The 23,085-nt window shown below is 41.4% G+C and overlaps 1 protein-coding gene across 2 annotated transcripts in view; it reads left to right on the plus strand.

Moving 5' to 3' along the window:
• The window catches only part of RALB (RAS like proto-oncogene B), a 52,641-nt gene extending 40,678 nt beyond the window's left edge, over positions 1–11,963 (plus strand). For both annotated transcript variants that reach the window (XM_030018788.2, XM_030018786.2), the window contains exons 2-5: positions 3,490–3,646; positions 4,711–4,919; positions 7,706–7,883; positions 10,034–11,963. In XM_030018788.2, the coding sequence (XP_029874648.1) occupies positions 3,533–3,646; positions 4,711–4,919; positions 7,706–7,883; positions 10,034–10,153 (621 nt within the window). In that variant the 5' untranslated portion in view covers positions 3,490–3,532 and the 3' untranslated portion in view covers positions 10,154–11,963. The remainder of the gene's footprint in view (positions 1–3,489; positions 3,647–4,710; positions 4,920–7,705; positions 7,884–10,033) is intronic.
• The last annotated feature ends 11,122 nt before the right edge of the window (positions 11,964–23,085 follow it).

Here is a 23,085-nt window from a genome sequence, read left to right on the forward strand (position 1 = left end):
CTGTGTCTTGACTGCCTCAGGGATGCTTAATCACAGAATGGGATGAAAATTCATCCTTGCCTAGTCAGAGATGACTGAGGAGAGAGCTTCTACTTGTTAATTGATTTTTTTTTTTTTTTTAACCTCAAGGAACTGTTAGATGTGAGCTTTGAACCGTGGTGTGTAAACTGTTTCTTGGGCTGCAGAGGTAGAAATGCAAGTAAACAAACAGTTGGGTCCAGTGACTTCTCTTGTTTTATTAGAATATTCCTATCAAAATCTCACCATGCCCCTTTCTGAACCAGTGATGTGCTATTAGCCTGTTTTGTAAACACTGGTACTTCTGCACTGATACTGCCTGTGTCAATCCTGTGCCACACTGCTTCAGCCTTGCTTTGTTCTGTACTGCTTGGCTGTTCCGGGGCTGGAGGGGACCATGCTCCCTCTGTTGCCACCAAAGAAGAGATGCCTTGTGTGAAGCTTCAGGGATTTCACTGAGGACATACAACATAGGGGTTGTGTTGTGAGCAGACTCCTGCATTCAGTGTTCATGTAGTGTTGATACTCTAAAAGATTCAAGTGGCACTTGTAACAGCTTTGCAGGGAAGGTCAAGTACCTTGTCCATTAAGAGCTGGGCTAGCTTTAGATGCAATGAAACTGTGAAAATGTATGCTATTGAATGGGTTTTGTTTAATATTATACTTTGGTTACAAGTCGGATAATACTGTAAGGCTGACCTTGCACTTTGTACTGGCTGGTGTTGAGGTAGGATGGAGAAGGAAGGATTGAAAATTTCTTTCCACTTACCTCTGATGAGCTTATACTGAATCAAGTTAGTCAGTATTTTACCTACAAGGCAGCTATTCCCTTAATATGACCAGGTAAAGATGTGGTATCTGTATTGACAGGGAAGAAGTTGCTATCTTCTCTCTTGGCTGTTAGTAAAATAATGTTGTGTTGCATAGCATAGTGGACTTAGTGCTGCTGCCTATTAAGTTGCCCTAAGTTTGTGTTGTCAGAAAACTTAACTTGAAAGCTTTGTGTTAGATAATACAGTAGCTACAGCAACCTTAGGATGCTTGTTAAAGGAATACTCAAAGGTTAGAACTGGTCATAATTACAACTGCAAAGTTGCTGAAGGTCACTTGGCTTCTCCAGAAGGCAGCTTATCTACTACTGTCAAAGCCAGACTACTGTTGAAGTAGGACAAAATAAACTTCCCTACAACTTAAGAGCAAGCTGTGTTATTACTGGAACACTTGAAGTCCCCAAACTATCACATTTTATAGTCAATCTGTAGCTCTTATGCCTTGGATGTCTATGTCCAAGCAAGCTGAATTCTAGTTTATCATCTGTAGAACATGTGGACCATAAGCAAAGAAAGCCTTTCAGCAACAGCTTCTGGAGTTCAGATGCTACTTGTGTTTTTTCCCAGTTTTTCTACACTCCTCTGGCAGGGAGCTGTGTTCTCTTCGCCCACCTTGTATTTCTGGACTAAGAACTACAAATCAAGCTTGCAATCCTCTTCTGGTTTGAAATCTCTGGGTTAATAGCTGAATTCACTGTTCCCAACACAAATGTGTGTTTGCGCTGTACAGGGAGAATCTCTGAGTTGTCACATCCCATTTCTGTACTAAGGAGTGTCCTGGATGAGGGAGCTGATATAGAAGATTACCAGAGGAAAATATCTGTCTTTGCTTACCAGTGTTTATCCCAGAATGAACACTTAAAGATGATTAATTTGCATTACTGTACTATGTGTGTGTAGCAAACAGGTGTAACTAAAATACTTTGCATGGAAAAATACTACTCCTCAGATGTTTGAAAATGCTGTCCTGAGGGCAATTCTTGATTATTGGCATGTTTGTTCTTGTATGCAGTAGTCAATGAGAACGTAGTCTGTTGCTTTTCAGAACATCAGGTCATGACAAAGGGGAAAAAAGTTCACCATCAGTGTACCCCAGGGCAGGTTGCCTAGGCTGGTCATGGAGTTGTCAACCTCAAAATGCAGGGCACAAACTGGATTGCTTGGAGCAAACTGCTTTAAGGGAGAGGTTTGGACTGGACAACATCCAAAGGTCCTTTCCAGGCTAAATAATCCTATGGTGTATTTGTAGGTTGATGGTCCCTTAATCTCTGGTTAATTTTGTTTTGGCCAGCTAGTTATCCTGAAGGTTTTTCCCAATATAGCACTCTGACTTCTACTGTAGGCCTTGTATTTCCATCCAGTAGAACTTGGTGTGGTGTGGCAGTTCCAGTGTCTTTCTGGAGTAATCATATCCAGGTGGATTTGAGACTCCTGCTAGGTCTGTTGCTTCTGTGCTTCTGGAATAATTGGTGCTGCTATAAATCAAGGCTGGTATAGCTGCTTTCCATAGCAGTGTTTCCCAAATGGTCTGCTGTTCTTGCAGTGCTCTGCCAGGATATGAACAGCTGGGGCCCTTAGTTGTGCTGTGGGGACACATGTTGCTATCCTAGCATCTCCCTTATAGCCATGATGTGTCTGGAATACATGTTTTTTCTGTGTGGCAATCTGGACTGGTGACACATCTTTTTGTATCGGTCACTTCTGCTTTTGTCTGCAATGTGCTCTTCTTAGAGCTGCTGCTCTGTGCTAATCTGAGTGTGGTGGCTGATGCTTGTTTGTCACAACTACTGTGTCCAGCTACTCTTAAAAAAAAAAAAAAAAGCTGCTTTTTAAAGAGGTCTTCAGCACTTCATTACTTGGTTTGTGTAACATGCAAACAAAGGCTTGTTAACTAGTACTTGTTTACTGAAGCTTACTCCTTCATGGCTTTGCAACATCAGGAGAAGAATAGGAACTGAGACTTTCTTGCAATAAAGCAGGATTTTATCTTTTTTCCAAAAGCAAATTAGATGTACAGCATCAAAAGGCAGGAAGAAAATAAAATAAATGTTAATGACATGTCATAAGACTTCCTGCTGGAAGCTTTTACAATTTGTTCCTCTCAGAATTTACTGTGTAACTGCTTTTTTCTTAGCCTACATAGAGAGGAGATCAAAAGTCATCTTTCTACCTATAAGCAGATCTAAGCTATAGCTCTGCTTCCATGGTGAAACTAAGCTGCATCAACATTAAAGAAATATTTTAGAAAGGTGTAAAGCCTTAAAACAAGAACAATAAAACCCACTTAATTTCATGTTGTTTGAGACAGTGGTATTTTTCTTTGGAAACTGCTCTAGATAGCAGTCATGTAGGATTGGCTTACAAATAAGAACAGCTTGTTCAGCTAGTAGCTGCTTTGGGAAACCTTTGGCACTTTTATTAATGGTACTGTTGTCACAAATAGAAGGTATTTGTTCTAATACTTCATTCCTACTCATACTTTAGACATTGGTGACATGGTTTGCTTGCCAGTGTATTGAAATGGCCCATTCTCCAGGCTTGTTGGGCAGGGTTTTAATCTGGTCTTTCAGCACTAGTGAGATGTGTTACTTGCATGCTACCATGATGTCACGGATGGTGACTGTGATTCTTCTCTCTGCAGATCTAATTGGTTGCCTGGCACTTCATCTGTGGCAAGCAGGACAATGGCTGCCAGCAAAAGCAAGAACCAGAGTTCCTTGGCCCTCCATAAAGTAATTATGGTTGGCAGTGGAGGTGTGGGGAAATCTGCACTCACTCTTCAATTTATGTATGATGAGGTAAGTAGCTTTGGTTCAGCTTTTCTAAAGCACCAATGGATACAGCTTACTAAATATTTTTAGTGGGATGGGGAAAGTAAATGTAAGTAGCAAAAGACCTGATGACCTGACTGGCAGGAGAAGTATGTAGGAATTTGGAAGGGTGCCCTCTGGGAACATCTTTGGCTAATGGTGACAAAATTGATGCTTATTAGTGAAAGAACTGTTACCAGTTCTGTTACCAGTTGGCATTGAACTTTACTTTTGTTGCAGTTTCTTTTAGTCCAGTTAAGGTTGAAGTCAGAAGTAAGCATTCTAGCTCATTCTGAGCAGGATGATGAAGTAGGCATGTTCATAGCATGAATTATTCTGTACTGGTAATTCTTCTGACAATCCAGACTAGTATGTGAAGGAATACATGATCCTGTAATTCAGAAGTTGGTATTTATAGGCTGTCCGCACATACTATAGTGATGTGAGTATCTGAACAGGTGATAGTCATTAATGAAGACCAGCCAGCTTAATCAGGCTTTTGTTGTACTTTGAGGCTGAGAGAAAGGAGGTTGAAAGGTAAGGAGCCTATGTTGGATGTGTGCTGTCAGCACAGAACTACAAGTTGAACTGGCAGTGGCTTTGTGGGTCTGATCAATATTGAATGGACTAAAGTATGTGCCTGTGTAATTGTGGAGCAGGTGTGCTGTCATCTACACCTGTTGAAGCTTCAGATGCCTGTACCTGAAGTACACTCAATGCTTTTTCTTGAAGTGGGAGATCTAGATAATGCCACCAAGTTGCTGATAGCTTATATTGTATCTTTGTCCCTTAAATTGTGCTGAAATTGCTGAACAGTGTTTCATGTAGCAAGACAGTTTCTCTTGACTGGACAGACTGGCTCTTTGATGTATTAAGTGCTTAAATAATCTGCTTTTTATAGTAAAACTAAAAAAACTGGTGGAACTTAGTAGCTGACTGAATTATGAGAAGGGTTTGGGGAATTTAAATGTCACTGAAGTGAAAGAGAATGGATATGGACAAATACTGAGACCATTTGACAGTAATTCTAAACACTAATCCCTTATCTTCAGTTTGTAGAAGACTATGAACCTACCAAGGCTGACAGCTACAGAAAGAAAGTAGTTCTGGATGGTGAAGAAGTTCAGATAGACATTCTGGACACAGCAGGACAGGAGGATTATGCAGCTATCAGGGATAACTATTTCCGCAGTGGGGAAGGGTTTCTTCTAGTCTTCTCAATAACAGAGCATGAATCCTTCACAGCAACAGCAGAGTTTCGGTAAGTAGTTTCTCTCCCAGGCAGGGGGAAATAATCTGGTTCCTCTGTTGCTCTGACAACTCTTCTTAAAAGCTACAGCTCTTTATCCTTTGTCCATTATCATTTGGTCAATAAAAGTGGCATCCCAATCATTTTGCTCTCAGTAACTAGTAACTTAAACCACAGTATCCAGCCTCTGGCTCTAGTTGTCTTCATGCCTGCAACTTATGAGTACATTATGCTAGCAGCAACTTCAGGCAAGTATCAGATTCTTGGACTCCTAAAACATGCATATTCAAGCCAATTTTCAGTCTTTGTGGATGTGAAGTTTAATTATCTCAGAGCAGTACTTCTGGAATTAAGTCTGCCTTTTGGCCAGGTTTCAGACACTGTATTGCTTACTGCTAGAAGCAGGTGCTCTAAGGAAAGGAAGGATTAGTCTCCACTCTCAGGTATGGATTGGTGCCAAACAAGGGTTGGCAGCCAAGCAGTACTATTGTAGGCAGATGTATTCCTAGAAAGACACACAGTAATAGTAAATGCTTCCATTTTTCTTGGGATTAGCAGTTCTAATTTAAAAATCAGTACCAGACTGAGCACAGAAACTGCTTTTGTAGTGTAAAAGAAAAACAAGGGGTTTAAACCATTGTTCTGTTCTTGGAACTCATGTAGCCAGGTTCTTCAGGGCAAATGTTCTAACTGTTATTTGATAATAGCTGTTGCCTTGGTGTAGAAGGTAATCCAGAGGTTCCGTAGGACAGCTGTACAGCTTGAAGTAAAACTTTCAAAAATATAGGGAAAGTGTTAGGAGTTCCTAATGTTTGCCAGAATAAAAGCTATCAGTCTGGCTTATGTTCATTTTGCTTCAGTGGTACAAGGTTAACATACTAATTGGTAATGGAAGTGCTGGTGCTAAGGTAGACACCTATTTCTAGGGTTTTCTTAAAGCTATGGCAAAGTCCCCTCACACTCTAGGACTTTAGTCCAGGTTCTTAATGTATTATACTGTTCAACAGTAGTAGGAGACTGCATAATATTTCAAGAGGTACAAAAATATTGTTCATTTGTCATGTAATACCTCTGAGTTTGCTAGACTTCAGAAGGCTGACAGTTATGGGGCACACAAGCAGAGCTGTTCTAAGTTTGCTCTAACTGGAGCACTGAAAGGAGCTAAACAGTTGAGCTGTTGTAGGACTGCAAAGCTGAGTACTTGGACTGTTCCTAGTAAAAAATGGAGGAAAAAGTCAGATACCGGTCACAAAACAGGAAGAAAATGAGACACTTGGAAGTACCCAGCCTGGGTTTTGGCTTGTGTGCTTTAAGTGAAGTATAAGGTTAAAGGCTTAAGGCTTTGGATGAAAAGGAGTAGGAGTGTTTATCTTGGCAGCTTCTGGTTTTTTTGTCAGACTTCTATAACTAGGTTAACTGTGTGTTGGTTCAAGAGTCCAGCACAACAAAACAATGAAAAAGCAGTGCTAGCCCTAAAGGTGAGCAAGAAGGACCTAAAAGTTTGAGATGGAGAATCTCCTACTTTTCAATGGTTCAGAAGTAAATAAATAGTGAAATTAGCTAAATGGAATATTTAGTTAGGCTGACATGCAGGAGCCAGCTCCTTGGAAAACCCTTCCCCAGGAAGGAGAGGGTAGTGGGTGGTATCACAGACTAAACTGCAGATTGGTGGTATTGATCCTCTAACTTCCAGAATTCCTAAACTAAGAAAAAGCTGAATACTGAATGAACTATGTGCTTGTCTTTAAACCCTAGCTCTCCTGCTGATGCTGTGCATTCAGTGTTTGCTTTCAGTGCCTCTAATCTGAAAATGTGTGAAGGTACAGTTCAATGCAACAGCAGATTGTCTGCTTCAGTGTTAACACTATTTTAGATTCTCATGTACTCTACGTACATTCAGTTATTTTGTGGATGGAAAGTGCAAGCATCTGAAGTAGTGTGGTAACTCAGTGGGATGAGGGGGTGTAGCACCATGCTTATGCCTAGTTTGGCTCTTGTTCATAACAAAATGAAGCAATCTAAAAATAACTGTAGACTGGTACAGTTCTTCCAGTGTCCTAGATGGACAGCAGCATGTGTCAGTCTGGTTTCAACCTGTGTCTTACTCCAATAATAGCACGAACTTTGAGACTGACATGCAGCATCACTCTGTCTCCTTTCCTGGATGTTGATAGGTCCTTTTAGAATACTAAAGAATAGCTAGGTTAATGCTGATGGTTCAAATATTTTCTTGGAGTCCTTGAAGGAGGAAGGTTGATAGCATTTTTAGTTCAGCACAATTTAGTAACTCTCTACTTTGTGTAAAGTTTAGGTAGCCATTAAGAGTGATCTCTGCCAGCTACTTATGCTGTTCCCAACCTACTGCCTTGGCAAAGCCTTGATATTCCCCAGACTTATATTGAGGTGGGATGTAGACTGGAAATTGAAGATGGTGACTGAATACCAAGGTGAAAGTTGGCAAATGTGGCACTTACACTCTTTTCCTCATTCAGGTGTGAACTCCTGTTGTGAGTTGCTTTTCTGCCATACAGTTCTTCTTTGTTAGACCCTGGTTAGTAAACTTACTAACTACATGGTAAAACTGCTCTCCTGGAAGTGTTAGGCTTTTATTAGTGTAAAGCCTGTAGCATTGGTATGTTAAACTTGGAATAAGTTTAAAGGGTGTGTTCAGCTGTTGGGAAATGTACTGTTAAGTACTGTTGTAAACACTAGTAATGTGCAGACCACTTGATCCACTCCTGATAAGTAGTTGCTCCTACTAACACTGATATTTTTATTTTGAATACCTGATGCATTAGGGAACAGATCCTGCGTGTGAAGGCTGAAGAGGATAAAATCCCTTTACTGGTAGTGGGAAACAAGTCTGACTTGGAAGAGCGCAGACAAGTGCCTGTAGAAGAGGCTAGAAGTAAGGCAGAAGAGTGGGGTGTGCAGTATGTAGAAACCTCTGCCAAAACTAGAGCGAATGTAGATAAGGTAAGACAAATGACATCTGCTCAATTAAATTGTTACTACTTGTTTAGTAACTGAGTGACTAATTCTTGACTCTTGCTGAGACAAAAGCAAATCCACAGTTGGGCTTCTGAAAGCCTAGATTATAAAAAAAAATAAATGAATGTACTGGAATGTGTTCACTTAAGCAAATACCTAGCTTAGAGGAGCCAGAGACCTGGTAAAAGTTAATGCTATTGTCTTAAATGTTTGTACCTGAACCAATAGCTTTCTAATAGTAAATTGGGTAAATGGGTTTAAGGATTCCCTGAAGTATGTTATTTTGTTTATAGGCTGTGTCCTATAATAATACCAGCAATAAATAGCAAGGTAGAGACACTGATAAATTGTTCCCCCTTCCCTACAAAGCTACGTATGGTGTGGCTAATGTCTTGACAGAAAACAAGAATGAAATCGTTAACAACTTTGAATTGTGAGAAGAACTCTTCTTGCTGTGTCCCTGTCCTGTTTTGACTTGTCCATGCTCATCTAGGACAGTCATTCTCAGCATGTTTCTGCTGCTGACTTCTTGCACAAACAGTGATGGTGGGTTATTCTGGAAGAGAGATGAATTATGACTATGGAGTGTTTGCCCAGTAGTAGGGAAAAATCGGTTTCAAGTCTCCCCTTCATTCTATGTGTAGTGGGGGTTTCCTGAAGAAGCGGGTGCCTCTTTACTTCACCAATCCACAGAAGATGATCTGACATTACTGTTGGGCCCCCTAAGGACTCCAAAGGTGTGGCTTTGTAATCTGCATTTATTTAAAGATTACAAATTGTAAGCAGTTTGTTCTTTGGACAAAGAACATTTGCAGCTAGCTGTACTCTTAAGTTCTTCTATACAGCTTCCTGTTCTGCTAGTCTATATTGGTTTACTAATGGAAATGCTATTGGTGTGTAAGTTACCTAGTAGGAACTCTATTTCTCTCATTATTGGTTAAAACAGTGTATTTGAAACTCTTGAATTGAAATCTTTTTGGTTATAAAGGACATGGCATAATTTAAATTTGGTAAAGAATCATTCTGACTTGCGGAATGTTACTAGAAAGTCACTGTCAGATGCATAAACTGGGTGATGTAGTAAAATATGAATACCTAGACTTGTTTTTGCCTATGAGCTGTCTCATGTGACTAGCAAATGCCTAACCTGTTTTATACTTAAACTAGCTTTCTGATCAGTTGGTGTTAACACCAATGTAGCTGTGTCTGGAGTGTACTAGCATGGTGTTCTAGACTTGCTCATAGGTCTTCTCTAGCTAGCTTGTGTGACATACTGGTTATCCTCTATAAGCACTGTTTTGTGTATGTTAAGTTATTGGCCATTGTGATGATTGTGTGTTGACACTGTAGCAGACTAAAAAAAACCCTTAAGAGGGTTTTGAATCATAAACTAATCTATTTCTGATCAGTAGCATGGTCTTTTCTCCAAGTATCAAAGACTTGTGTAGTTCCCCATTAAAAAAAAAAGCCTATATCTATAGAGTGACACTAAGCTCTTGTTCTATAATCCTAAAAATAATTTTTCCCAATAACTCTCTACAGTAAAACAGCTATTACATCTTAAGTGGTATGTACCTAGACATCAAGCATACAGGGGTGAAATCAGCTAGAATTTTGGAGAAAACATCAGTGTAATGACTTTCTCTGAATCTTTCTTCCAATGTAATCTGAGAATTTTTTGTGCCTGACACTGTCACTTGAATGCTGTAGCTTTTTAATTATAAAACAGGCACAATACTACTGAGCAGAGTGTGCTTGTAACTACATGGAAAGGACTGGACTAAATGCTTTGCATAGTTAACAAGAGTGATTTGCCTGGAAATGTTGGCTAGGCACTGACAAATGTTCTCATGAACGCTGAATGCTACTCTTGGCAAGACTGATATTCAATAAAAAGCTCTTAAAATAGGGCTGTTGAATGACTTGATAGCCAGGTAAGATTCTGCTACTTGTCACTGTTTGACATGCTACATAATTCTGATGTTGAGTTTGTCACTGGGATCTATGTCTAGACTCACTTCTGCTGTATCAGGTACGGTGTGGTGCTACATCTTTATTTGCTGCTGAATACAGTAGTTTTTATCTGCTTTCTGGTGGCAGATCTTGTTTAATCTTTCTCTATTTTTCCCTCCTAGGTATTCTTTGATTTAATGAGAGAAATCAGAGCAAAGAAAATGTCAGAAAACAAAGACAAGAATGGCAAGAAAAGTGGCAAGAACAAGAAAAGCTTTAAAGAAAGATGTTGCTTACTGTGATGCTTGGGAACTGTAAATATCTATCTACAGATGGCATGGATAAGATACCACTAAGGATATAGGGCTGGATTCATGAAAGGAAGTCTGTATTGACTCCCTTATCTTTTGCTTTGCGTATCACACCTTCAAAATGTGAAAACAGAACTTTGAAACCATTTCTGGTATCCAACAAAACCTATGCCTACTTAAACTGAAATGGGCTCTGTCTTCCCAGTATCTTTCAAAACTAGAAATAGTTTCAGAACTACAATCTTTCTGCTTGGTTATACAAAATACTTTCGTATTAACTTCCTAGTTTACTCTAATGTTTCTCTGAATATGTTTCTCTTGAACATCTACTGGCCTTAACAAGCACAGCTGTTCAGGTTCAAACATTTTTTTTCCACTGTTGCTGCTCTCCTTGATGTTGCAAACTGCGGAAAAACTAGATGACATCTGGTAAAGGGTTTGAGTCTCCATCTTCTGTTAGTTGTCAGTGATATTTCTTACACTGAAATCTGCTGGCTTCCTCACCACACTCCATGTAAGAAATAGCAACTGACACTTGAGAGTCAACTCAAAACAAACTTTCTTCCATGTTCTGTTTAGTCAATACAGCATTCATGAATCAAGCCTATGGACTCAATTCAGACTTATTTAGGCAATGCAAAAATTGGTATTTAAATACTGGCTAGATGCATTCCCTGCTGGTCTGTCTTCTCATCCTTAAATTAGTGGCATGGGATGAGAAAGCGACTTTCTTCAAAAGGAATAATATTGTCACCATTTCCTTGAAATGATGTCCTGGGTTTCTTCCATGTATTGTGGCTAGACTCAATTACACTCAGTCTATGTCTGCCATCCTTCCCCTCTCTGGTACTGGAATAGTGAAATTCAAAGTGTTGATTTCATTGGTTTTGTTTATATTGGAACACTTGTGATCATGTTGGAAAGTGGTAATGTCTGCATCTGTCTCTTGTCTTGCTGAAGATGAAAACTTTGAGTAAGGATGGGTCACATCACACAATCATGACTTGGAATAGGTGAGGCATACATGCTACCTCTCAATGATTAGCTAGCTAGTGAGTTGTATGGTGTCAAAAAGCAAATGAAGTTAAGCAGTTGCCACATCTGTTACTGTTAATTTTATATGTACTGATTTTGATGCACAGCAACCTAGCACATGGGGATGCATGTTGAGTTTTGCTGTCAATTATACAATGCTGGTCACACGTTGATCAACAAAAACCAGCCTAGAAATGGAAAAGTCAGTATTTAGTTTCTGTTGTCAGCTGACTGAACTGAGCTTTCTGGTGCAGTTTAAGTGCAGTTGCCAAAATACACTTCTGTCACTGTTGTGGAAAGTAACTGTCTCTTCTGATTGTGGAGTCTCTCAATGAATTATGGCTGCCTTCTGTTTTGAAGGAGTGGAGAGACTTAAAGTAGTGACTGTACCTTGCTTGTTAACTGGATGCTTAAAACAGTTGCTTGGTGAAAGGAATATGCTGTGTGGTTGTTCAATGAAGCACACTGCAGCACTAAATTAACAAATAGTGTTTCTTCTTGAGGTGAAGGAGTAGTGAATATTGTTCAGTACTTAGTATTGTAATTTGAGGTTGAAAAACATTTTTTAACATGTACTAGATTGCTCTTGCGCATTCCACCTCTGAAGTTTGAAAAAAGTAAGATGTGTTAGATAACAGAACCTCTGTTGGCCTGAGGTTTCACAGGGACTTATCGCAAACTCATTGTCTTCCATAACTAGTTCAACTTGTCAGGCAACATATTGGATTGGGGAAACTGTACTAAATAAAAGGTGCTGTAATCTTCATTCTTGTCAAGTTAAATTCCTTCTTTGTTAATGTTATCTTGTATGTGCAGAAAGAATGGTAAACCGATTCTGGAAATACTTCTCTTTGAACAGTGTAATTAACAGGTATTACAAAGCCAACTTGACAATACGATTTTGCAGTAGAGGCTGGGAGCCTGCTGTCTTGCAGAACTTGTCACTTGAGCTGTATCACCTATGTCTAAAGCCTAAGCACCTAATGAGACACTTGGAGGTGTTACATTTCTGATGAAGTTTCCTCTTGAACTTCCATGGGTAAAGTCCATTTTTGAATGCATATTATGCATATAGCAAATGAATGTCTGCTTCTGGAGGAAGGCAACTCACTTAGGTTTGGTTTTAGTTGAGACCTAAAGGTTAAGTCCTTAATCTAAAGGGTAAACAGCAGTTGAGTTCACATTACAAGCTTATCTAGGTCAAGCCCTTTTGAGGCAGGTTGTAAAAATGTGTCTAACAAAACTGAATAAGCTTTCCTTGCTATATGAATAATGAACTCAACAAAGCTTGCAATGAGCACCTCAGCTGTATTGGCTCAAGAGACTTGCATGCCTTGACCTTCGATGTCTTTAGTCTTAAAAGTACCTGACAGTATTTGATAGGACAGATTAATTTCTGCTCAGAACAGCGAGTCTCCCACTGGTGTTCTTACAGTCCATGTGCTGTTCTCACTCAGGTTATTTTTTTTTTTTAGCTGGTAAGTCCACCTCAGTGGTGGAGCTTTACTTGTAAGAAGATACTTGCTGCTTCATGGCTTCATACTACATCTCTTCAATGTTCTGTGCTTGTCACCTTTTCTAGAAAGACTAGGCGTGGAGACTAAATACAGCAGCTTTTCAGTATTCTTCTTCTGTACTTGTGACAAACTTCAGTTTAACTTTCCAGTTATAGCTGAAAACATGATAAACAAGGCAGCTACCTTGGCTACTTTATAAGAGTGGGCAACAAGCATTCTGACTTGTACCAGGAAAGCAATAAAACTGCTCCCCTGGACTGGAATTCTGTTGCTTCTACCTCATATGGTGGAAGTGCTTGAATGTATGCTGTTCTAAATAGGGGCAATATGATTTGAGGGTCCTTGAATGACTTCCAGGTGTGCTCCACTGGACATCAATGGACATCAATATCAGGTGGGTTGACTAGAGTGAATAAAAAATGGCACAGAGAAATCCTTCCTTGAGACTTAAGGGCTTCCTGTGAGCAGAGTAAAGGGAGCTTTGGCTTCTGATCTAAATGGGTACTTGCAGATCAGGTACATCAAACAAGGAGGACTTTGACAAGAGGGGGAGTGTGTGGCTGCCTGCTAGCTATGCTGTGTAGCTGAGGCAACTGAAGGCTGTATTGAAGCTGATTATATTCTAGCAGCCTTTGCATGTTAGGTAATTAAAGACCAAGTATCTTCTGAAGTATAATGTGGTCTTAAATCTTGCTGGAGCATGGCTATAGGAAAGTAACTGGATATTTGAAGCTGGAGGTCATGTAAGACTGGACTATGCAATTGCACTTAAGCATTCAAATATTATTCTTGCATAATGGCTTAACGTAAAGTCAGGGAACTGTTTACTGCTATATGTGATCTTCCATATGTGGCTTAGCTGTGGGTATTCAGGTGTTCCAGTCTTCCTTCTGGTTTGAGCAAACATCTATGAAACAAGCTCCTATTATGAGGGGGCCTAAGTCGTCATATGAAAAAAGCAGGTTAAGCTCCAGGAATGCAAAGGCAGACTTGACTTTTTTTAAAAGGAGCATCCCCCCAGATGAAAGTACAGATGCAGCATGAAGTGCATCTTCAATGACTTGTGCCATATGTGTTCTATACAGACTAATATGCCTTTACTGCAATTTCTAGGTGAACACTTAGCTTGATGAAGAGAAAGATGTATGCATACATTTACTGGTCATTAAACTTCAGTAAGATGTTGATAGGATTCAACTGGAACTTCAGATGGCTATCTGGCTAGTATAATGCTTAAGAATATTTCAGGTCTAAGGCACAAAGCTACAATCTGGAATGTAGTAAGATGGGGGGGAAATGCATCTAACTAAATGCTCACCACAACTTCATTTTTTTTAAAGCTTTCTAAAGCGTTAACCCAGTACTTCAGGCTGACAGGTCTGTCAAATCTTGCTTGAAAAGAGGATACTCTTTATCAATTCAACTCAGAGCTTATGTAGACAGAAGCTTTCTTTAATTGCTATAAGCATATGTTGCAATGTTCACCTCCTGTTGACTTTTATAGTTGGGAGAAGGAGGGAAAAGGAACAAAAAAGCTATGTTTTTCACTGTAATCTCCACACTTCATGGGAATGGCAGGTGTTCCTCTTGGGAGGGGAAGGTGTTATCTCTAACACCAAGAAAGAGGTTTAGTGTAGAGGAAGTGATTGTGATTGCAAGATTTAATAAAACTGCCTCTAAACTATGTATGCTATATTATACAATGTAAATTCTTATTTTCTCTACATAGCTTTAGAGCTTTGTCTCTAACTTGCACAAACATTTTTAATGTCTATAAAACTGGTCACTTTTCATTATCATGCTAATACAACTGATTTGTATTACTATTGATAATAAAAAGAAAAACAGGCATAATATTTGTTTGTTACTGATTTTTTACAGCATTCTAAAAGCATGTCTAATCCCCAAATTCTTGAACCAGGTAACCTCTGACTTTCAGTGTCTGGAACTAACCTTTGTATCAAATCTGTAACATGATTATATTACAGGCTGTGGGAAGGGAGGGGAAGAGGAGGTGACTGAAGACCCCATCATCAGTTTTCTGGAAATGGTCTGCATATGTTTCAGGACTGAACGGGCACAGTAGTTTGATTCATTTGTAGTTAACTTTCCACAACCTAATTGGATCAGACAGCTTGTATCAATTGTGTAAATGACAGAGTTGCTTTCCTATTTCCTCAGTTAGTCTTGTGGCCCAAGTAATACAATAAGCAACTTTGTGTGGGAATATTGATCCTTAGTCTTCTGAGTGTGCCAGACTCAGTTCTCTGTTGGTTTGTGATGAATGAACTGCAGCAGAGAAGCTGAGATGCCTCTGAGGCAAGATGGTTCAGGACAGACCCACTGCACTGTTATGCCACTTAATTTGGAATGGCATAGAAATGGGATTCACAGTAAACTTTGGGTGCTGTTTCTGCTGCTGCTGCTGTACAAGTTGGAAGCGGAACACCCCCTAGCTGATGACTTCTAGCCAAGGATTACAGCAATTTACATAATCTTGTTTACATGGTGCTTGCCTGGTGTTTGCCCTGTGTTTTAGACTGCCATGGTGGTTGATATAGCTCTCCTTTCCAGTGAAGTATTTTTTTAAATATTCATGCCATCCTTTCTCTGCTGCAGAAAAGTGTTGTGTAGGGGGCAGGAGAGGGTTCTGAGCACAGCTGTATTACATAGCTGTACCCAAAGCCCAGAATGGCATCTTTTTCTTCAGATGCTCTGTGGATGCTTGCAAGGAACAGACAGGCCTTCCTTAAGTCGCAGCAGGATGAAACTGGTGAATGATTGCACATGCACAGCTTGGCCTCTGCCTTCGTGCTTGCTTGTGTTCTGCCCCAACCAGAACACTTAGCACACGGAACCACACTAGTTAAATGCTCAGAGGATTCCTGGGATGGTACAGGCACCTCTTCCTGAGAACTGTTGGCTCCATCTTGTGGCTTTAAGAGTTAGAAGCTCTACCATGGAGAGGGGCTGTTCAGCATGCTCAGACGAGCATACCAGTAGCTGCTATTAATCTGCTACCTGAATTACACGTAGAAATCCATGCTAACCAGATTTTTCTGTTCTCGTTGCTCTGCCGTATGATTCTCTCATGCAGTAGGAGACCTTGTTCTAAATGCAAATTTTCCTTTTGCATGCAAATGCTAATGTTAATTCTTGCCTAAACATTCTAGTGTGCAGCAGAACACCCAATTTCTCATGAGGATGGTGGCTTTACGATTTCTATGGCATTAAACCAGTTTGCATTGCAAGTGTAAGTTTGTTCTGCTCACTGAGCACTGATTTGCATGCCAGAAAGAATACTTATTGTTCCATGGGACTGTGCAGTACTTCACAAAACATTTTGTTTCTAAGGGTGACTAAAGATGCTGGGTTTTCTTTGAAATATAAAGCCTTAAGGGGGGGAGGATATCCTATTTAAATTTTTTTTTTTACCCCTGCCCCTCAGTCTCTCCTTCCCCCCCTCCCCCCAACTGCTTAGTGTCTGTTGTGGGAATAGGATCTACTAGGGAAATACCAGCAAATGGCCCCTTAAGCCTTGTAATTCCAAAGGGGGTTGGAGGTAAAATGCTGAGGTAAGACTGAGACCATATGCTCTGCACTTGCCTCCCTGATAAAGTTGATTAATCTCCAGAGTTTACAGTAAGTTTCCTTCAACAAGCTTTGTTATTTGGCTTTGAGGCAGAATCATGTTTTTGATATAATCAAGGTTTATAGAGTTTGTTTTTAAAGTCTAGCGTTCAGGGTATCGGAGGCTTTATGCATGTTGGCTTCATAGGCCAAATACCAGAATTCAAGGACAAACTTGTGCATACATGTAGCATTGAGAGACAAGGAAAGTTACTCCCTACTGTTTAATAGTGCTCTGTTTTTGGTTTAAAAGGAAAACACATACAACAAACTGAACTTGCTGTTTGGATGAGTGTTTCTCAATCTGTGGTCTGTAAGAGTGCTCTATAACATGATTACCCTCCCCACAAAATGATGGCGTTACACTTCTATATGTGTAAACAAGGAAAACAACTGTGGACTGGGGGAAGGAGTAATTATCTAAAAAATAGCCAAATTCTTTCTTTCTTCTAAATGAAAACCATCATGGCAACGTTGCCCAAGATAGCCTGCGGTTTTGCTCCTAAAAGTTTGTCCGGCTCTTCAGTTTTAGAAAGGCTGATGAGAACCTGAGAGAGATGGTCAGACACCGACCTCCCCGACAGAAGTAACCTTGCCCAGAATGACAGGATGCAGAAATTGGGAGTTAAAACTTTGTTTCCTGCTTGGAAGGTGGAGCTATGAAAACCAAAACCTACTACGCTACTGAAAAAATGCCTGCAGGGTGGACTAGGTGTTTGGTTTTAAATACAGCTATTCTTCTAGGTAGTGCTGTGGTCATGAGTGTGGAAGAATCTATTTCACTCTGGGGTCTCCATTTTAATTTCTTTGTAGGCCTGCTTGGTTCTTTGTCCTTGGATGTTCATCTTTACCCCTAGGGTTTCAAATATGCCTAGTTCTACTCAGGTTCAGACAGTTTAACTAAACAAGAGCCCTTCTTTCCTTTCACTCCTGGTGACTGTACTCCAGTTAGGTCATGAGCAGTGCCACTGGATGACAGGCACTTGCATCCCTAACTATGGTCAGCTGGATCCAGCTCTGAAGACTACAGGACAATGGAGAATGAATCAGACTATGGGAACAACAACTATGCACAGAAGTATTATGAGCACTAGGAGAGCTGGACACTTCAGGCTTTGCTAATGAAAGCTGCTTCCTACCTGAGGAACAGCAGCAGAGTATGTGATTCACCTATTCCTGCAGCCAGGTTAGAGCTTTCTTATGTGGTACCCTGAGTAAATCCATTTGAGTGATGATGGTAGTGCAGCAAACAGTTGTGGAGCAGAGGGTAACACTATGCTTGTTAGAGTTGTTTTGATTTGCCTTTTTTTTTTTTTCCCCTTCCCCTCCCTGAACAGTAGGGAGGGAGGAGGGCAGGCAGAGCTTCTCCTGCGTGGGAATAAAGGCCACATTTGCAGCTTTGCCTCAGGAGCTTGAAAACCATAAGTCAGGCCTCCAAAACTACATTTGGTTTAGAAATAATGAGATGCTTTAGAAAATGAACTTGGAGTTCTCTTTCACAGTCTTTTTGTTTCCAAGCCTTTTGAGTACACTTGCTTCATGTTTGCAAGCTTGCTTTCTTCAACAATGATGGTAGAAGTATTTTTTTCAGTGAAAACAAAGATGTTCTTATGCTTGCTGATTCCAGCACCTGGGGCATAAATTTTAAAATATTGTGGCATTTGGAGAGGAGTGGAGGCAGGACATGCAGAACACTCAACTTTTAAGCCCTGTTTCCACTGGGTCACCATCCTCCGCAGTAGGAATCTGAAGGACTGCAAAAGCTGAAGCATAAGGACCCCCTGTTGGTGGTCCCAGTGTCTGTCTTGGCAGCTTGCCAGAAGCCCAAGGGATGCACTTAATTTTCTTTATTCATTAGCATATTTTTAATCAAATCCATCAAACCACAATGTTTCCACATGTCTCTCCCATGGCAGATGAACAAAAATAGGTCAGTGCTCAAACACACCTTTAATATACTGCAGTTCTGCAGTTCACTCCTCTTCTATAGTTGCAGTTGGAGGACAGCAAATGACCTGTCCTCTGTACCTGGTGAAAACTTGTGATGAAGGAGACTTCACCTCTCCTGAAAGAGGAAAGCACAGGGAGTTTGTCTGTGATACAGACTGCTTTCCATCCGCTGCCCAGTCAGAGGGCAGGAAGGAGCTGCATCTGAATCCTCTCCAACTTAGCTTCAAGTTTACAGCATTTGTTTAATGTTAATTTCTAGTGAATAATCAAGCAGGTGCAATGTCCAGGGCTGAAATTCCCTGGCCCTAATGAAGTTTCAAGACTGCTTACACCTAGTTTAATAATGGGCTTTTTACATTCTTGTCACCTGTAACCTACCTTCATATACCTCATGCTGCCAACCCATCTCTAGCCAGGCAAGGAAAATGTTGCAGTGTTGAGATCATGTTCACACTTGCAGCTGAGACGTGTCTTGCCTTGTTTCTTATCTCTGAATTGTTCATAACAAGACCTAAGTAAAAATTACTCTTCATGTTTTTTACATGAGCTTTCAAAGTTGGTTCTGGGTGGGGTGAATATTGCATCAACACCAAGTTAAAACTTATCTTTTGTTCTTCTTTTTTGGAAAGAAATGGGGATATAGGTTCCAGAGGAACAGTCGTCCCCATGAGACAAAAATTGGGTAAAGTCTAAAGTATTAAATAGGTTTGAAGTATTGAAATGCAAGTCTATGACAAAGGGATGCATGCTTTACTTTCTGTTCTCTTTCTTCCGGGGAGAGGGGGGGCAAAACCACCAACCCAAGACTTTGAGTTAAGCGTCGATGAAGATCTATCCTGAATGTAGAAATTGGAATGGGCTCACAGCCTGTTCCTAGCTGCGGAAAAGCTAAGGAAGTGAAAGGTGAAAAGCTCTGCAGCATCCAGGCCCATTTCCAAGCGGCCCCACCTCTGCTGGTAACTCTTTCCTGCTGACAACACCGTCACCCCAGACAGGCTGCAGCAAGTGACGCACACACGGAGCAACCCCTGCTTCCCTCTGCTGCTGGCAGATTCTCTCTTTTGGTCGTCGTGGGCTCCTTTGTGGTTCCTCTTGTTTTGGGAGCTAACCCAAGGGGTGAGGGTAGGAAAGGTGTCTTAGCAAGATTGTTACTTTTGGCTTCCCAGTTAAAGGCGCTAGGCGTTTCCTGCTAGGAAGGCCTTTTGCATGTATTTTTGTGTCAGAAGCCCAAAATCAGAACATAACCTCTAAAGCCTGGAAGTCCATAGTGAGAAGACGAAGTCCTCTCTGCTGTGCACCAGGAGGTCTCTGCTAAATAACAACACATCCCAGCCATGGGGATGGGGACCTGTTTACTCCTTCCTTGTTGCGTGCCTGTAATAGTTCACAGCAGCAGTCATGTTATGGGCAAATACTCTTGCTTCTATCTATTTACTTTTCTATTCATTCAGGTCTTCCACTTCTGCTGTCAGAACAGTCTTCCATTGACTTTAAGGGTTGAAGTCTCCATCAATCACTTGTTTACTTTCAAGTCTTAATACATACATTTAAGTGTTTGCCTTGTCTAAAACCACCATTACTTATACCTGTGTTCTTCTGTTGCTCTTTAACAGCTACTGTTAAACAAATTCAGCCCTGTTACCTAGACAGAAGATAAGTTACAGCAGGACCAATTTTGCTACGGGCTCAATCCTGCAAGTTTGTGCCTTGTCACCTAGAGAGGGGGAAGAATCACTTGGCAACTTTAGCTCGTGATCCCTCTGCTCTCCTGTAAGGCCCACTCTTTGGGCAGACCTGGATCTGTTCAGTGTTCATCGTGCGGTGGTTTGGGCTCTGGGGGAGCTCCATCTGCTATTGCTTTGTGGACTGCTAGCATGGCACCGGCAGTGATGTCTCAGTTTGGGGGAAGCAGACTTACAAAAGGTCTGGGGCATCGCCACGGAGTGTTGCAATGCCTGTTCTCGGCAGTCACCACAATCTCCAGATCTTTACCTTTCGTAGTGAAGCTTCCTGTGCCATGCACCACCTCAAAATGGCAGCCACTAAAACCAAGAGCCTGCTTTTCTGCCCGAGCAAGTGATTGGGGAACACAGCCTCTTAAATCTACCTTGCCTGGGGGCTGAGGATCCCTTGGGGTTCACAATTTAGGCTCTGTCTTGGCTTTCTTCCAGGAACAGAGAGTGGGTCCGTTCTTGCAAGGGAAAGGCAGGGTGGTTGGCAGCGCGGCAGTGTTTTGTGTATGCTACGCTCAGCGCTCAAAAGGCTAGCGCCGAACGCGGGGAATTTCACATGGCTCAATTCCCTTCTGCCCCAGGGAGTGTGTATGTCTCCTCTCCCAGCAGACTGCACTTACCAGGGTATGCTCTGTGCCAGGGTGGGGACCGCCTCTGTCCTCTTAAGGCTGGTCTCATGTGAATTGGGTAGTTCTAGGTGTTTTGGCTCGCAGAGTGGGAAGCAGGGAGGCCTGGCCTTGTGGCTCTCCGAACTGTCTACCTAGAGAACTGTGGGATCACATTCCCTTTGGTCATGCACTGACTCAACTAGAGGCTTCGAGACTGCTCCTGTCCCAGCATTGCCCCATAGCCTGCTCCTTCTGAGAAGACCCGACCTGCCTCTCGTGCTCCCTGGGACTCCTGTCAGACAGGGAAGCGGACTGAGCCCAGCTCTTCTTCCATGAACTGTTGGACTACTGACTAAATTAAGGTACGAATAAAAATAGCCTACGCCCATCCTCTCCGCCCACCTTGAGCTCTTTTAGAAAAAGGGAAGAAAAAAAATTATATTTATTGCTGCATTTTTGGACACCTGATCTGGAAGGTGGGCAGACTGAAAACACCTGCTGCACTGAGTCCTTAGGGAAGAAAGTCAGAGATGTTCATCTAGTCATTGTGAGGGACTGAAGTCCGAGATGGATGCTGCAGGCTTTACAAGGCTCAGAGGCTCTTGGCTTACCACTAAAGCCAGTGATAGATACCTGGGCATCTTGACTGTATCATTGTGGAAGTCACTACCACATCAGATGCCTGAGGCTTCTTTGCATTTTGATATGTCAGAAGTGATTTTAACATATAAAGCCAATTAATGGGAGAAGGAATGTAGCATCAGATAAAAACCACAGATTTTACAAATTTGAAGTTGCACTAGCAGAAGTTGAATAGAGCAAAGCAGTGTCTTCTGTCTCCTTGAGCTTTTTCCTGACCTGTGTGCACAACATGGTTTGTACTGGGAGTGACAGGGAGTGGACGTACAATAAATGTTTCCCCAAAGTGGAAACAGCCTCATTTCTCATGAGATTTGTCCAAGTAGTTCATCATACTGTGGTCAATTTACTTTGTTGCCATCCAGGAAATACAGGTAAATAGCATGCAATCATACTGGTAGCATTAAACAAAATATTCCTTTCCATTGTGACTGCACACCGTTGGCATCTCTAGTGTCCATTTTGTGGTAAGGGAAATGCTCTGACCCAAGGAACACCCAAGAAAATGAAGCAAGAGCCCTTAGAAATGCGGTGTGAGCCATCATACCTAATGCTTGCTTTTTATGTCATGATGAGGAGACTATCTTTCCTCCCTGCTAATATAGGGGTACTGTGATGCTTTAAATAATTGATTATCTTAAATTTTCCCTAACCCTGACATCTGGAAAGAGCTGTGGGTGTACAAACTACCACCTATTGCTAATTTTTTATACAGCCCTAGCACCTCTCGCCCTGAAGGACTAGACCCCTTGAACTCTGGACCATGACTACCTTCCCCTTCCCCCCCAAAAGGCCACAGTAAATGAGGTCTTCTTAGAGAAGTCCAGCTGTGTGATAGCAGCTGCTGCCTTATGCTCCCCTAAAGGGAAAGTGGGGCCTGTTTTGGGGTGTGATGGGACCAACTGGCCGCAAGCCTTGCATTTTCTCTGTCTCAGTGCCCTTCGCTGCTCTTGGAGAGGTGGCCCTGCAGAAGAGGGTCCCAAAGGATGTGTAGCAGCCAAATACAGCCTCTGCTGGAGGGAAAATTCATGCACAATTCAGAGCAAGTACCACTTTACAATAACCTCTAGTAAAGAGGAGCTGCAGAGAATAAAACAACTAATTGGGTCTGTATCGGGATGCTTTAGTACCCATGCTGAAATTTGGCCAAGGAAATGAAGCTCACACCTTTCACTGTTGCACACAAATAAACCAATATTTCCAAGGGATCTTTCACAACCAGCATTGGTGAGGATTTATCATGCATAATGTCCAAACCTGAATGCACCTGGCTCTGGTATGGGATCATTGGTGATTATTTTTGGGTTTTTTTTTAATATTCCATTTTCAGCTGGAAATTACTGATGTGACCAAAGTCCGATTCCCTTCAGCAGTTTCTCCCTTCCTCCCCCCACCTTTTCGCACTCCCTGAGGTCTGACCATCTGGAAATCCTCCTCCACCTCTTCATCATGTGTGAATTTCCACCTAGGGCTGAAAGTGTCACTGTACTAAAGTGTGATGCATTAACACATTGAGGCAGAAAGCAGAGGGGAGTTGGGGATTATAACACTTCATGACCCACTCCGCAGTTGCTCTATGATTTAATCATCTTTATCAGCTTGTATCCTTTTCTTTGTATCCCTGCATTTCCCCTGTATCCTTTATTAAAATATTCCCATAATTAAAAAAACCCACCAATTCTACGCAAACAAGTAAAGTGCACTACCTTGTCTTGAGACTCGGATCAACTGAAAAAGGCAAATATCTCAAGGAGAACAGGCCTCGCTCAAGCAAGCTAGAGAGCCTAGATTGCTCTTTCACAATGAAGCTT

The sequence above is a fragment of the Aquila chrysaetos genome, chromosome 6 (assembly GCF_900496995.4).
Source record: "Aquila chrysaetos chrysaetos chromosome 6, bAquChr1.4, whole genome shotgun sequence".
NCBI lineage: Eukaryota > Metazoa > Chordata > Aves > Accipitriformes > Accipitridae > Aquila > Aquila chrysaetos.